At 41.2% G+C, this 16,200-nt stretch overlaps 2 protein-coding genes across 5 annotated transcripts in view; one reads left to right on the forward strand and one right to left on the reverse strand.

Annotated features, from left to right (window-relative positions):
* The window catches only part of pdcd6 (programmed cell death 6), a 35,021-nt gene extending 34,046 nt beyond the window's left edge, over positions 1–975 (reverse strand). Inside the window, exon 1 of one of the 2 annotated variants that reach the window (XM_012964564.3) lies at positions 443–975. In XM_012964564.3, coding sequence (XP_012820018.1) covers positions 443–522 — 80 coding nt within the window. In that variant the 5' untranslated portion in view covers positions 523–975. The remainder of the gene's footprint in view (positions 1–442) is intronic. The other variant, NM_001008003.1, reaches the window with a different exon arrangement.
* Positions 714–15,905, forward strand: pigm (phosphatidylinositol glycan anchor biosynthesis class M). 3 transcript variants are annotated; one of them, NM_001008119.1, is made up of 6 exons: positions 714–828; positions 4,756–5,110; positions 5,575–6,131; positions 7,362–7,620; positions 8,978–9,079; positions 15,544–15,900. In NM_001008119.1, the coding sequence occupies exons 2-6, from the start codon at positions 4,931–4,933 to the stop codon at positions 15,703–15,705; spliced, it is 1,260 nt and encodes a 419-aa protein (NP_001008120.1). In that variant the 5' UTR covers positions 714–828; positions 4,756–4,930; the 3' UTR covers positions 15,706–15,900. The 3 variants fall into 3 exon arrangements, with proteins under 3 accessions (NP_001008120.1, XP_031759185.1, XP_031759186.1); XM_031903325.1 differs by having other exon boundaries at positions 760–1,256; positions 15,544–15,905; XM_031903326.1 differs by lacking the exon at positions 714–828 and adding an exon at positions 1,079–1,256 and having other exon boundaries at positions 7,541–7,620; positions 15,544–15,905.
* Positions 15,906–16,200: the final 295 nt, after the last annotated feature.

Genomic DNA, 16,200 nt, shown 5'->3' on the forward strand with positions numbered 1-16,200 from the left:
AAATCACTAACATGTATGTTATGATTTCAGACAAAAATGCTTCATTTCATAGGTGTGACCACTCCGATACTTCAGCAATGTCCCAAGATGGCATGAAAAGAAATGAAAGTGGATTTTCATTTTTTTCTAAAACAGATCCCGTAAGTGAAGTATAATATAATTAGAACCTCTAAACTGACAAGCAATGTATTGTACATGTAAGCATAAATATAGTAAACACTTCTTTCAAGTTATGTTAAGTAAGGTAACATAAAATTATAAATGCAATAAGGGTAATTTGACCTAAACGCAGGTGAACACCAACAGAAAATAGTAAAGTAGCTGGAATAGCAAAGTTGGCAGGCCTTTGGCCCTCTCCCTCCAGATGTTGGGGAACTACAGTTTACAGGATGTTTGCTGATCGACAACTGTCAGACCTTTCCCAGTAACAGGCAACTCTTACCTCTGGAAGACGTTCCATAAAAAGGACTGGTCAGGCATGGTGTTGCCTGGGGGACGGTTCTGCTGTTGATAGTAAGCCATTGCGCCAGCCGTCTGTGTGGGTTACTGGGTAGGAGACGCTCCTGCTGTTCTTACAATTCCACAAATGGGGGAAGACACGCACACGTACAGCGACTGCTCCCCTCACTGACTCACCGAGATGACTTGCTGACACCTTCCTCTCCCCACTATCACTCTGATCCTCCTCTTCCTCCCTGCCCTACACTGGGGCTCGTCCACTTCCCACCTTTCACGTTCTGCTTCTTTTCTTGTAGCACCCACACCGAACCCGTGCTCCTGGTCTGTCACCCCGGAAAGCGTCACGCCCTTTGCCTCCTGCAGTGTACGGTGAGCATTTTAGGACATCTGTCTGAAAAGGTAAAGTGCGTCCTGCTCTCTCCTCTCGCTAAAATCTCAGGATTGCTAAGAAATCCTTATAGCGCCTTCCCAATGCTGGTAACAGTTATGCGATATTCTCTTGCTTTGTGCTGACATGTCCCACTTGCCCCATTCGTTCGCCTTCTTACTTTTGCCTGGCAGGTCTCATCTTCCCCATTGAGCCGCCTACCAGTGATGTCATCATTCGGCCTTCCTCATTGCTACGTCATCACTGGCCCCTCTAGCTATGTCATGCCTCGGCTGCCCTCCATCTTTATTATGGGCTGTAGAATGAGGAATCTGGTTTATCTGTCAGGAAAAAAGTAGTAAGAGGAGATCGCATAACTAAAATGTCTGGGAGGAGGATGAAAGAGGAAGTTGGGACCTGTTAGCACAAAGTAAGAGGAGATCGTATAACTGTTACTAGTAGTGGGAAGGTGCTATAAGGATTTCTAAACAATACGGGGAGAGAGAAGGATGCCGCACTTTGGTATACGGATGTCTTAAATGGACGTTGTACACCGTAAACTCGTTTCAGGCTTCACTAGAAATGCAAGTGCGCCATTCAAACTCTTGGTACTCAGTCCTGCGACGTTGTAGCGCACTGGTTTATTCATTCGCAGAAAATGCTCGTTGTACTTCCGCTCTCCCTTACATTCAAAGTCTATTGCCGTAGGAAAATACGCTCGCACTTTCGTCCTTCTCCCTCAGTTCTCCCACATCTCCCTTCAGTCAACCCGTATACTTTCTCATTCATTCTCGCTCATTTATCTCCCCTCAATCTTCAGCCTCCTCAGTTATCCACTTTCCTCCTTCATTCCTTCTTTGTCTGCAATGTGTTAGCGTTTCCATAAAATCTTGATTTTAACAGTTGAAATGTAATTAGGGCTTTCTCCTTTATTAAAATAAAGCCCCCACGCGAAATGCATTTAGTCCCATGCAATTAAATGCAAATAAATTAATTTGGTCATACTTGTTAATGTTTATTTGCATATATAGGAAGTTTCATTTGGCACATATAGGAAATGATATTCGGAAGCACATAATGACAAACTGCGCCAAATAAAAGATAAATGACTCTTAAGAAACGTGAATAAAATAAAAAAGGGACCGGGACATTTAATATTGTTGTTGCTTTAAATAAGGTTTAATTATATTCTGAGGTTGCATTCGCTTGTTTTAGGGCAAGGACCTGCAAAGTGGTTAAGACTAACCGCTGGCAATGATAAAAGTCGCAGGCCCTTCACATTGCTTCTGTATTCTGAAGTTGCGCAAAGTTTCCTCCTGCAGCAACTTGTGTTATTGCCAGTGAAAAGCCATTTCAGAGCGATTAGCTGCCCACGATAGCAGAGATTCTTGCGGGCAACTGAACCGCTCCGTGGGTCCTTTCCCTAACAGGAATTTTACCGAAAACAGGTACAACAGAGGACAGCTGATCACTGAGAGAGGATGTCAGATGACTGAGGGAGGAGGGCGAAGGTGTGAGTGAAGATTAGTGTAATACTGGACTTTAAAATTGAGGCAGAACCGAGGTACAACCTATGTTATTTTGCAGGACACATTTGTCCAAAAATGGCCACCATATCCAAGATCTGGTAACTGCCTGCCTGACACTGGCTTGCTATTAATAAGTCACTTGTGTGACTAACTTTAGACCCTAAAAAGTCCCGTGTTAGTAAAGGAGCCCTAAATTGTCTTAACATCTAATGGTTTTCATAAACATAGCGATTAAATATTCCAGTTCCATCCTTCTAGACTGAATTAGACTGTCTACAGCTTTACACTATATTTTGGTTATCCACTTCTTGATCATTCAACTCATCATAATTCCTTTTTCCCAGAAAATCCGTCTCTGGATAGGAGATGTCATACTCAATAGGGCTTTTTTACGGTGACACGCAGAGTACAAAGTGATCAGCCAGGAGCGCAGATTGCATAAGGCCATGGTCAAGTCATATGGAGTGGGCAGGGGGTGACACATAGGCATTCCCCCCTCTCACCTCTTACTTGCCCCTACCTTGCACATCATACAAGATAGGAGTGTAAGATCACGTAGCCCACATCTGTGACTTTCTTTACCATCTGCCCTCATCACAGCATGCAGGGAAACACAAGTGCCTTCTCAAATAAGCACCAAGGGACCCACTCTAGCAACTTGTACTTGTGCAAGAGGTGAAAAATAACCCTTAAGATCTCCAATAAAACATTGAACCCTTGTCATTGATATCATAAAACTTTGTGCAGTCAGGGAGATTATGATCCAGTAATGACAGTAATTTTAAAGATGTTACCATTCGCTTTTTTCACATGTGGTCATTCATTTCGAAAACTGGTTATTATCTTCCTAATTCCACAAACTAGTTATAACCCTGCATCATTTAAATTACCATGATTATATGATGTAAACAAGCTTATGTATTGGTTACGTGACACACAATTACAGATTCCAGTTTGTAAACCCAGGATGCAAAAATCTTGGTAATGATTATTATTAATAAGTTATGCCTGTTTTGGTTTTTGGATAATGTAATCCACTGCATTAATAAGTAAACCATTGTTAAAAAAAAAATGAGCCACATTTTACACACATGGACTGTTAGTACAGCATAGGTGAACCTGTGATGTGACAATCATCACTAATGTGCAAACTGGTGTTTAATAGGTCTTATTTAATATAAACTTAGGCGGCAAATAACTGTGCAGGTGATTTCACCGCTGAATCACATGGACACTACTAATTAATGTGAGACTGCTCTAAACATTGGTTTCGCTTTGTCTTTGAGTAAGCATTTATGTATGAAACCCAGCAAGCTGTCCTTTCATATGTAGCACTTCACCAGATTACTGATTATAACATATAGTCTGGTTATTGACTCATAATAAATAATTTTTGCTGCAAAATTACCCAGAATGCAAGTTCCTAGTGTCATATGAGAAGCCTAACTTACATACTTTATTATGCTACCTGAAACTTCCTAGAGACACTAATCAGTAACTACAGATATGCAGGTACCACACTCATTTTGCGGTATAACAATATTTGATGGGCTATCACTTCACCCTTTGATAAGTACTATATAGCCCCAAATAGATTTTCTGACACACCAGATCAGTAACTGACTAAGTTATTGCTTGAAAAACTGTTGTACTGGGATGTTTAATATAGGTCAGTTAGTTGCTGACTTGGTCATGAGTTGCCAAAATGTCAGCTATGGTCATCTTAAAAAAGGCTTATCTCAGTGATAAATCATGGCAAAATTGTTTTTTTTTTCTTTACCCATTCTTTGGGTAGAAATCACATCTGTAGAAATGGTCATCTTTTACTGGCTCCAATATTTTGTATTTTAAATAATTTGTACTGTGAATATGTGTAGCATGTGTAGCACAAATTTTCTAGTAATGTGCCATGTATGGCTATATGTATTGAAAATCAAACAAATAATATTGTATTTTAAAGAGATAGTTACTCAATGTTTTTACTCTAAACATTTTTTTTTTTTTACAATTTTTGGAAACGTAGACCCCCCCCACCCCCAGAAGTTGGTTTACTGCCCTCCCTTGTTTGTACAAGTGGGCGCAAACTCAGCTTCGTTAGGCCCTGAAGTTCAAACCACTAAAATTGTTTGGAAAATGGTCCCTTTACCCCTTTAAATAAGGAGTGATTTTACCCCCTACATGCCCAAAGAACATAAAATCTATGGTGCTGACATACATGTCAGTGGTGCAGGTTTTACTTTTTATTGTTAACTGTAAGCTACAGTATATTTGGCAACATGCTGCTAGGAAAGGTCAAAGTGGCAAAGCAAGCAATGCATTAAAGATATTTTTCTAAATTATGCCAATATTCAATAAAAACACTGAAATATTTAATTGGTTGTTTGACTGTGTTTTTTATAGGCATCGCTTATTTTCAGAAGACTTGTGGACCAATGAAACTGAATACAGTTTGTGAATCAAATTTAATGGCAGTTTAGTCAAAAAGGCTGGTCAATATGCTGCTCAAATGAATTTACAACTTTCCATGTTTCTACCTAAGAATATACCAGAACGATCTGTTATCTGCTAAAGTAAGATGATGAAGCAAGCTGGCATATTAAAGATTTTTTTACAGCATCAGTTTATGTTTCCCACTGCGTTCTTCTTAAGAAGTGCTCTTGTGCTATTTGGAGTATACCAAGATCAGACTATGCTGGTGAAATATACTGATGTTGACTATCATGTTTTCACAGATGCAGCCGAATACCTCACTCAGGTAACAGTTACTGTATATATTCATCATTGAGTCCTATTCTAAAACATGTGTTTTTATCCAAAATGCCTGATATGAGTGGGAACATTTACAAACTAAATTTTCAGTTGCAAGTGACAATTGCCATTATTGCAGTTTTAGGTAATTATTTATTTATGCAGATTAAAGTTGGTTACTACCATAGCTTTTGATAACCCCATATTCTCCAAGAATTTCATACTTTGTCACAATTTCAGTGTGATCAAATCTTCTGGTTATAAAGCATTATTGGCCAGCGCTAAGACAGTGTGATGACGCACAGTCGTTTTGTTCTTGTGTTGTGTTATATGCATGATTATTATCTTGTAACTGCAATAGTAATTAAATTGAATAAAAGTATGGCTGAAATACAACCATGTCTGCAAATTTGATGATAAAATACCTGAAAATCACCCAGAGATTGCAACATTCCTTCTTTTTTTTCTTAGGGGGTCTCACCATATAAGAGAGCGACATATCGTTACACTCCATTGTTGGCCTGGATCCTTACACCAAACATCTATGTCACAGAGCTCTATGGCAAGATGTTATTTGTTTGCTGTGACCTTTTAGCAGCATACCTGATCCACAGAATCCTTGTGGATAGGGGAATTAAAGACTCTGCTAGCCTATACTGTGCAATTTGGCTCTTTAACCCTCTGCCTATGGTTGTATCCAGTAGAGGAAATGCTGAATCAGTTTTAGCTGTGCTTGTGCTTTCTGTATTGTATTATGTGCAAAAGCGAAGGCTTATAAAAGGAGCTTTGATCTATGGACTCTCTGTTCATATGAAGATTTACCCAATAACATACATCCTCCCTATTGCTTTGTTCTTCCAAAAAGAAGATTTTTATGGGAGCCAAGAAGGAAAAAGAGTTGTCTCAAATTTAAAATATATCAGAATATTTAGGAATCTATTGCAGAGACTACTTTCTCGTGACATTCTACTATTTGTAACTGTGTCAGGTGTGACTTTTGCTTTGCTGACACTTTTTTTTTACTACAGGTAGGTTGCTCTGGCATTATAACTTTCACACTTCAGTACATTTACTATATGAAAAATGTACTGGGAATTATATATATATATATATATATATATATATATATATATAACTTTGGGGCCCCGCACAAGTTATTTATATAGGGCCCCCATCAACACAAGAGCGCAGTACAGGTATCGGACCCCTTATCCGGAAACCCATTATCCAGAAAGTTCCGAATTACTGAAAGGCCATCTCCCATAGACTCCATTTTAATCAAATAATTCCCATTTTTTCTCTGTAATTATAAAACAGTACCTTGTACTTGATTCCAACTAAGATATAATTAATCCTTATTGGAGGCAAAACAATCCTATTGGGTTAAAATTACTGTTTAAATAATGTTTTTAGCAGACTTTAAGTAGGAGATCCGAATTATGGAAAGATCCCTTATCTGGAAAACCCCAGGTCCCGTGCATTCTGGATAATGGGTCCCATACCTGTACCAAAATATTGGCCATGCCCCCTGTGTCTGCAATATAAACAGCTGATGTTACTCTTTAATAAGCAGCTCATATAAAGAGTTCTGTTGATTAATGTGCTAATAATTCAGTCAGTTTATTGGGGGTCAGTGGGGTTTGCCCTAATTTTAACCCCTTCTCACCTAACTGCCCCTGCTCTGTGCCCTGGTGGCCCTGCATACCATTATTAGTACAACTCAAGGAATAACGTTTTTTACATCCTAAGTACATCAAGTACTTTTTAGTATATAGCATCCTTCATGGAGCTAATAGAAGAACCCATAGTATTTAGTATGTAATTTACCCAGTTTGTATAATTCCTATGTGCAGCACAGGTTCAGAGTTCAGCTTATAGCATCCTCAGTAATGGTCATAAAAATGATTTAGTATGTAATTTACCCAGTAAACAGTAAATGGATGAGAGTTTTGTATATTAAATCCTTTGCACTGCTCATGTATGTTGGGCTTGGTGCCCTAGGCAACCCAGTCGACCACCTTGTCCCTGTACCCTCCCCCCAACATATGTGCACGGGGGGGGGGGGGGAATTGTCTCTGTTATGCAATGACAAGTGTTGGGGGCAAGGGAGCATGGACTAGAGGTAGGCAGGATTGGTACCTGCCTGGCACCCCCCCATCCTTGCACCCTAGGCAGGTGCCCCTTCTGCCTAGTCCTAGTTTAAAGCCATTTAAAATTAATTGTACAATGCAGTGACCATTACCTTTTTCCCCATACAGATATGGTTGGGAATTTCTTGAAAACACCTACCTCTACCATCTGACTAGGAGGGATATACGGCACAATTTCTCTCCATATTTCTACATGCTTTATTTGACTGCTGAGAATAATAACAGCTTTATCTTGGGCCTTGCAGCATTTTTTCCTCAACTTGTCTTACTTTTTGTGGTGTCTCTAGCCTACTTCAAAGACCTCCCTTTCTGCTGCTTCCTCCACACTGCAATTTTTGTAAGCTTCAACAAAGTATGCACCTCTCAGGTAAGTGAGTTGTCTGTGCCTTCATTTTATATTTTGCCTGAAATGTTACAAGCTGAATAAGTATTTATTTTCCATTTTCTTTTTACAAAGACCAGAAAAAGGGCATGACATGTTATCTAGCTTAATTAGGTTGTAATTAACACTCATGCTAGGGCCAACTGCTTGGGTCTTCTTAAAACCTGCAAAACCCACATTGAAGCACAGGTATTCCCTAGACCAGTGCTGACCAACTGGCGGCCCGCAACCCCCCTCTGTATGGCCCCCCCCCACCTGGCTGCTTTGATGGTTTACCTTTGTGTAAGCTTTAAATGGTATCAGTACTGTGATTACCTGGCCACCTACATGGTTCTCACCTCAGATTCAGGCTGTAATCCCCCTGTGTAGTTCACACTTTTTAATCCCTACAGTGTTCACCCTCTGCATTGTTCAGACTCAGACTGTAATCACCCACATTGTTCACCTGTTCACACCTCAGAAACCCACAAATAAACCCTGCACACTACAAAAAGAACATATACTGAGGTGGTACTGCAATTAAATTTTTTTTTAATATATAGTTATTGTGCAGACTGTAGGAGCAGTTCCAGCACACAGCCAGCATAGGGCAGGCAGAGTGTGGCCCACAGAGGCAGCATAGGGCAGGCAGAGTATGCAACACACAGGCAGGGTATGGCAGGCTGAGTATGGCACACACAGGCAACATAGAGCAGGCAGAGTATGGCAGGTTTTTGCTGTACTACCACCATTAATATGGGTATGGTCATGTGATAACACGGGTGTGGTTTCAAGTGGGTGTGGTTTAAAAAAGGGGAGTGGTTAAAACTGTCTTCCATTATCGGCCCTCCACCACAGAAGCTGGACAGCACTGCCCTAAACAAACCACAATGCTTCCTGATAATTTATGGGGAAAATGGGCCCTTTAACCCTTTTTCTACCAGTGATAATGCGATTTGGGAAGATGTGTTGCTTGGCAATGTGTTTGTTTTTTGTAGTATAACCATAAACCTGTAAACGCAGATACTGCATAGTTAACAATATATCAAGCAGTGTGGGGAAAGAAGAAGGTGAAATAGGGCTGCATCCTACAATGATCTTAAACTGAATTAAGTAGTGATGTACAGGTTGACAAATTTGGGAATACTGGAAAAAAAAAGATTTGGGAATCAACCAACGTAATATGTTTCAGAAAATGGAAGTGAATTCAGGAAGTCACTTGCCTTTTCCTCTATAAATTTGCCAAACAACAAATATCATAAATCTTCCCCATAGTGTTTTAAGTAAAGTATCAGGACATAGATTATTATGTACACAGAACATTACTTTTTCTGATGCTTTATAATTGTCCATTCTCTTGTAGTATTTTCTCTGGTATCTCTGTCTGCTACCTCTGGTGATGCCTGGGCTGAAGATGTCCATGACCAATGGGATATGCCTTATAATATTGTGGTTCTTCAGCCAGGTAAAATTATGTTACATTAATATTTTGCTTAACATAGGTTCTTGCAAAAATGTTATGTGTCTTACAACACTATTGTTCTAGGCCAGTCATCCCCAAACACTGGCTCGTGAGCAACATGTTACTCACCACCCCTTTGACGTTGCTCTCGGTGGCCTTTAAAGTAGGTGCCAATTTTTAGATTTTTGGCTTGGAGGCAAGTTTTGGAAGCACAGAGACACAGTTGTACTCCAAGCAGAGTCTCCAATAGGCTTGCAGTCCACATGGGACTACCTAATAACCAATCACAGTCCTTATTGGCATCCCCAAAGACCTTTTGTAATGCTCGCGTTGCTCACTAACACTTTTTACATCTCAATGTGGCTCATGTGTAAAAATGTTTGGTGCCTAGTGGACAGCCCAGATTCATTCACTTGTAGAAAAAAAACTTTTTATGTATTTTTGTGTATGTTTTAAAGTAATAATGAATGTTTGTTTTTATTCTTAAACCATTTGTGTACCAGGTGCTGCCACAGAATTTTCTGAAAGACTTAATGGCATTTCCCTGAATTATCCCTGTATGCCATTGTGTTAAGGATTGAAGTATTTATCTGAAAATTTTCATTACAGTGGAAGTTAGAAATCATAGGCCATCATTAAACGGGTGACTTTTTAGTGGATTTTAAGTACGGTATGAAAGTTAAAAAGATGCCCTGTATCACCTTCCAAATAAGTTCAGTTGCAGTTGAGCATATCATATGCCCTCTTAACTGCTTTAGTTGTGGAGACATTATGGGAAGTGAACTGTATACTAATTGGTTAAAGGTTATTGAACTTGTGGCCCTCTACATTTTTGTTAAAACACAACCTGTTAAGTGAATCTGGGAGCAGTGGGTCAACAGCTTGAGATAGCAAGGCACAACTTACTATAGGGATATTCAACCCTTTCCAGCCATTGTTGTTAATCTCCCATCATCTCACAACCATAGTCAGTGGGGCCTCCATTCTACCCCACTTGCCCATTTTCCTGCTTCTGAGTGAAATGAAAATATGTCTGCACATGAACCTTAACCTTTTTTTTTTTTAACCGAAACCTTCACTGTTTGTGTCTGTTCAAAATAGTGCAAACTCTGTATTATAAGCCACATGTAGCCTTTAAGTTAAGGTGGAGGAACGGAGGTGGGGGCCTTCAACACCATCTGCTTGCTACATACAGTGCTGTTTTAACATCTGTACCTCTGCAGTTTTAAAACTTTTCACACATCCATTCATGCAACTCTCGCAAGTAACACCTGTATCTATGAGTTTCATGATATTTTGGTAATCCACCAAAGTGACCCCACAGCATTCACACCTTTGTGAGTTTCAGGTGTCACCTCTCTGAAGAGTTACAATGTGCCATTGTGATTGGATTAGTGGAAGAGTTTATATGCTGAGGACTTCCCATACCAGTCAGTTGAACTGCTCAGATGAGTAATGAAAGTTCTCAATGATTACTTAGCAAGTCCAGTTGCTTTATACTTAAATAAAGTTCAATAAAATACTCCAAAGTGCCCTCTTCTGCTTTAGACTTAGCGATGAGGTCTTATGAGGAAAAAAAAAATATATATAGTGTTAAACTGTTATTGCTTCACAATGTGCACTCTTGTGTGCTTTTTAACAGCAGTAATGACTTTTACTTATATCACCATTTTGTGCCCAGTTGTGATATCCCTTTCCGATTGCCAATCTACTTACAGACCCCTTGGGTTTATATGGCATCCAATTAGTTTGCTTGTAGCTCACGACTCTCTGCTTTCCCACCTCTTAATTTCAGGCAGTGTTAGGAACCACTTCACATAGGTAAATTTCCAACTTTAGCAACTTTAGGTTAATTCCACGATTTTCAGTTTCCCTTCTCCTTCTGTGCACTTAAAACAGAGTATAGGATGCGCGTGTCAGGAGTCATTGGTATGGATCAGGTGGCTGCTTCTTTTTATTTCCCTGTTCACGACCTGCAGTGTTGTTCCTGGGTTCAGCAGTCCTGCCCTGTATAGTGCTCCTCTCCGCGTCCTCTCTCACCGCTGATGCGTTTCACCACTTCCGGCTTCCTCCTGAGTATGGCACACAGAGGCAGCATAGGGCAGGCAGAGTATTGCACACACAGGCAGCATATGACAGGCAGAGTATGGCACACACAGGCAGCATAGCATATTTACAAATATAAATAAGTGCAATTTTCAGTGTATGCCCCTCACTTCAGATACCTCGTGTCCAAGGCCAAATACAGTTCAATAAAATACTCCAAAGTGCCCTCTTCTGCTTTAGACTTAGTGATGAGGTCTTATGAGGAAAAAAAAAAAATATATAGTGTAAAACTGTTATTGCTTCACAATGTGCACTCTCATGTGCTTTTTAACACCAGTGATGACTTTTACTTATATCACCCTTTTGTGCCCAGTTGTGATATCCCTTTCCAATTACCAATCTACTTACAGACCCCCTTGGGTTTATATGACATCCAATTGGTTCGCTTGTAGTTCACGACCCTCTGCTTTCATTAATTTCAGGCAGTATTAGGAACCACTTCACATAGGTAAATTTCCAACTTTAGCAACTTTAGGTTAATTCCACGACTTTTCAGTTTCCCTTCCCCTTCTGTGCACTTAAAACAGAGTATAGGATGCGCGTGTCAGGAGTCACTGGTATGGATCAGGTGGCTGCTCCTTTTTCTTTCCCTGTTCACGACCTGCAGTGTCGTTCCTGGGTTCAGCAGTCCTGCCCTGTATAGTGCTCCTCACCGCTGACGCGTTTCACCACTTCCGGCTTCCTCCTGAGTATGGCACACGCAGGCAGAGTATTGCACATACAGGCAGCATATGACAGGCAGAGTATGGCACACACAGGCAGAGTATTGCACATAGGCAGCATAGGGCAGGCAGAGTATGGCACACACAGGCAGCATATGACAGGCAGAGTATGGAACATACAGGCGGCATATGACAGGCAGAGTATGGCACACACAGGCAGGGTAGGGAAGGCAGAGTATAGTACACATAGGCAGCATAGGGCATGCAGAGTATGGCACACAGGCAGCATATGACAGGCAGAGTATGGCACACACAGGCAGCATAGGGCAGGCAGAGTATGGCACACACAGGCAGCATAGGGCAGGCAGAGTATGGCACACACAGGCAGCATATGACAGGCAGAGTATGGCACACACAGGCAGCATAGCATATTTACAAATATAAATAAATGCAATTTTCAGTGTATTCCCCTCACTTCAGATACCTTGTGTCCAAGGCCAAATACAGTTCAATAAAATACTCCAAAGTGCCCTCTTTTGCTTTAGACTTAGCAATGAGGTCTTATGAAGAAAAAAAAAAAAATATATAGTCTAAAACTGTTATTGCTTCACAATGTGCACTCTCATGTGCTTTTTAACACCAGTGATGACTTTTACTTATATCACCCTTTTGTGCCCAGTTGTGATATCCCTTTCCGATTGCCAATCTACTTACAGACCCCCTTGGGTTTATATGGCATCCAATTGGTTTGCTTGTAGCTCACGACTCTCTGCTTTCCCACCTTAATTTCAGGCAGTGTTAGGAACCACTTCACATAGGTAAATTTCCAACTTTAGCAACTTTAGGTTAATTCCACGACTTTTCAGTTTCCCTTCCCCTTCTGTTCACTTAAAACAGAGTATTGGATGCTCATGTCAGGAGTCACTGGTATGGATCAGGTGGCTGCTATTTTTTTTCCCCTGTTCACGACCTGCAGTGTTGTTCCTGGGTTCAGCAGTCCTGCCCTGTATAGTGCTCCTCTCCGCATCCTCTCTCACCGCTGATGCGTTTCACCACTTCTGGCTTCCTCCTGAGTATGGCACACATAGGCAGCATAGGGCAGGCAGAGCATGGAACATACAGGCAGCATATGACAGGCAGAGTATGGTACATACATGCAGCATATGACATGCAGAGTATGGCACACACAGGCAGCATAGGGCAGGCAGAGTATGGCACACACAGGCAGCATATGACAGGCACAGTATGGCACACACAGGCATGGTAGGGAAGGCAGAGTATAGTACACATAGGCAGCATAGGGCAGGCAGAGTATGGCACACACAGGCAGCATATGACAGGCAGAGTATGGCACACACAAGCAGCATAGGACAGGCAGAGCATGGCACACACAGGCAGCATAGGGCAGGCAGAGTAAAGCACACACAGGCAGTACAATGCCTGCCCTATGCTGCCTATGTGTGCCATACTCTGCCTGTCCTATGCTGTCTGTGTGTGCCTTGCTCAGCCTGCCCTACCCTGCCTGTGTGCCATACTCTGCTTGCCCTATGCTGCCTGTGTGCCATACTCTGCCTGCCTATGTGTGCCATGTGCTGCCAGTGTGTGCCATATTCTGCCTGCTCTGCCCTGTATGTGTGTGCCTTACTCTGGCTGCCCTACCCTGCCTTTGTATGGCATACTCTGCCTGTCCTACGCTGCCTGTTGGAGGTGAACCTGGCAGGGGTTTGTTCTGGGAGTTTGTTAGCATTTGGAATTAATCATTATACAGTCCCTAAGTGTGTAATTATTTAAAGTGCTATAAAGCATACTAAACTAGGGTGCTTCCTTATTTTATACAGAACTGTATTTTCTCCATAAGCTTTTAATCGATTGTACACAGGGCAGCAGATTTTGGTGGGGGTGCTGCCCGATGAAAAATGTTTCCACCAAAATAGTAACCTTTGCCCACCTCCAGATTCTACAGTCTGGTGGGGCTGTACGCAGAACACCTGTGCTGTTGGATTGGTACATTTGCAATACAGTGTCAGGGGCATGGGCCAGTCTGGTAGCAGAGAAGGGGCATAATCATCAAGTGATAAAATTTACCCTTGATTATATACTTGACTAAATTATCTTGAGTGAGTAAAATAAATCCATGGCAAGAGAGATACTGTGAGAATGTCATAGTACATGATATGCATGTTCTATTTATTGGATTCAAGGTGGGCATTTATATTTATAAATATATTTAAGAATAGGCTTCTGACTGCTGCACATACCTCAAAAGAGGAAACAGCCCTCGCCAACAGAAAATATAAAAAAAAAAAATATCAAAAAAGAACTGTTGCACTCAAGGGAGTTTGCAAAAAAAATAAAAAACTTTATTTAGATCAATGAAAGGTTGATCTAAATCAGTGCCCCCCTCTGTGTGGCCCCCCCACCTGTCTGGCTGCTTTGATGGCTTACCTTTGAGTAAGCATTAAATGGTATCAGTACTGAGATTAACTGGCCCCCTGCATGGTTCTCACCTCAGATTCAGGCTGTAATACCTCTGTATTGTTTAAAAATGTAATCCCCTGTGTTTTTCACACCTTTTAATACCTGCATTGTTCACCCCCTGCAGTGTTCACACCTCAGGCTCAGACTGTAATCACTCCCATTGTTCACTTCTTCACACCTCAGATATAGGTACTGTAGGCAGAGTATGGCACATACAGCCAGCATAGGGCAGGTAGAGTATGGCACACACAGGCAGCATAGGGCAGGGAGGGTATGGCACACACAGGAAGGGTAGGGCAGGCAGAGTATGGCATACACAGGCAGCATAAGTCAGGGAGGGTATGGCACACACAGGCAGCATAGGGCAGGTAGAGTATGGCACACACAGGCAGCATAGGTCAGGGAGGGTATGGCACACACAGGAAGGGTAGGGCAGGCAGGGTATGGCACACAGTCAGGGTAGGGCAGGCAGAGTATGGCACACACAGGCAGGGTAGGGCAGGCAGAGTATGGCACACAGAAGCAGCATAGGGAAGGCAGAGTATGGCACACACAGGCAGGGTAGGACAGGCAGAGTATGGCACAGACAGACAGCATAGGACAGGCAGAGTGCTGCCTGTGTGTGCCATACTCTGCTTGCCCTATGCTGCTTGTGGGAGGTGAACCTGGCAGGGGTTTGTTGTGGGAGTTTGTTAGCAGTTGGAAATAGCCATTAAATGGCCCCTAAGGTGTGTAATTATATGCTGGGGGTTGCTCTGCTATCCACAGGGGAGGAGGAGGCAGCATATGGAATTTAAGGGTATATCTTAATATGACATAATTCTTTCACATATGAATGATGGTTGATATCCCCACAGTAAGGACCAAGCATTTGGGATTTTGCTGTGCTACCACCATTGTGATAAAATAGGTGTGGTTTGAAGTGGGTGTGGTTTCAAAAAGGGGAGTGGTCAAAACTGGCTTCCATTAGCGGCCCTCCACCATGTATGCTAGAGAAATACCGGCCCTCGGCACCGTAGAAGTTGGACAGCACTGATCTAAATAAAGGTTTTTTTTAAAAGTCCCCTGAGTGCAACAGTTCTTTTTTGAAAATTTTTATAAACATGTATTTTTTTTCCGCTTTAGCCCAAATTAAATTGCCATATATTGAGCTGTCTCTTCTGACATATGTTTAGATTGATTTTTATTTATTTAATTATTTTTACTTTCCTTTTCCTTCAGGCAATATGGTTGGTTCCTGCTTACTTTCTGGAATTTGAAGGCCAAAATACATTTTTATACATCTGGTGTGCTGGATTGTTATTTTTGCTTATTAACACTGTCATTATTGTTCAGATCATCTCAAATTATCAGTTACAGAGTAAAAAGACCAAGAAAACATAGATGGAACTAGTCTCTGATATTGATCCTTTTGCAATGTATATTTGACTGAGAATAGAGTCCAGATGGCTCAGAAAACAGCAAGTATTTCTACAGTAGAATGCACAAGTCCTTTTTAAAAAAGGGCAAATTAATTCTTTAACATTTTCTTGGGAAATTCTGCTGTGACTCTATAAAATAAAACACAGTGCAATGAAACAGAATCTGTCTTATATGTTAGTTTACCTCCATTGTTCATAATAACCAGGCCAGCTGAGGCTGCCTGCTAGATTTAAAACTGGGTTTGTTACTGTAAGAGATTATTATTTTACTTACATTTTACATTTATTGAAGACAATTTTTGTAAAATCTCTTTGCTTACATAAATGTATAACATAGCAGTATGGGAATTAATGGGATTAGTCCAGAGTTAATAATTGCATGCTGAGTTAATAAAAGCTTCATTAAAGCAGGTTACTTTTTCACATGAGGCAAGATTACACAAAAGAGAAAAATACC

Source organism: Xenopus tropicalis, chromosome 6 (genome assembly GCF_000004195.4).
Source record: "Xenopus tropicalis strain Nigerian chromosome 6, UCB_Xtro_10.0, whole genome shotgun sequence".
NCBI classification, from domain to species: Eukaryota; Metazoa; Chordata; class Amphibia; order Anura; family Pipidae; genus Xenopus; species Xenopus tropicalis.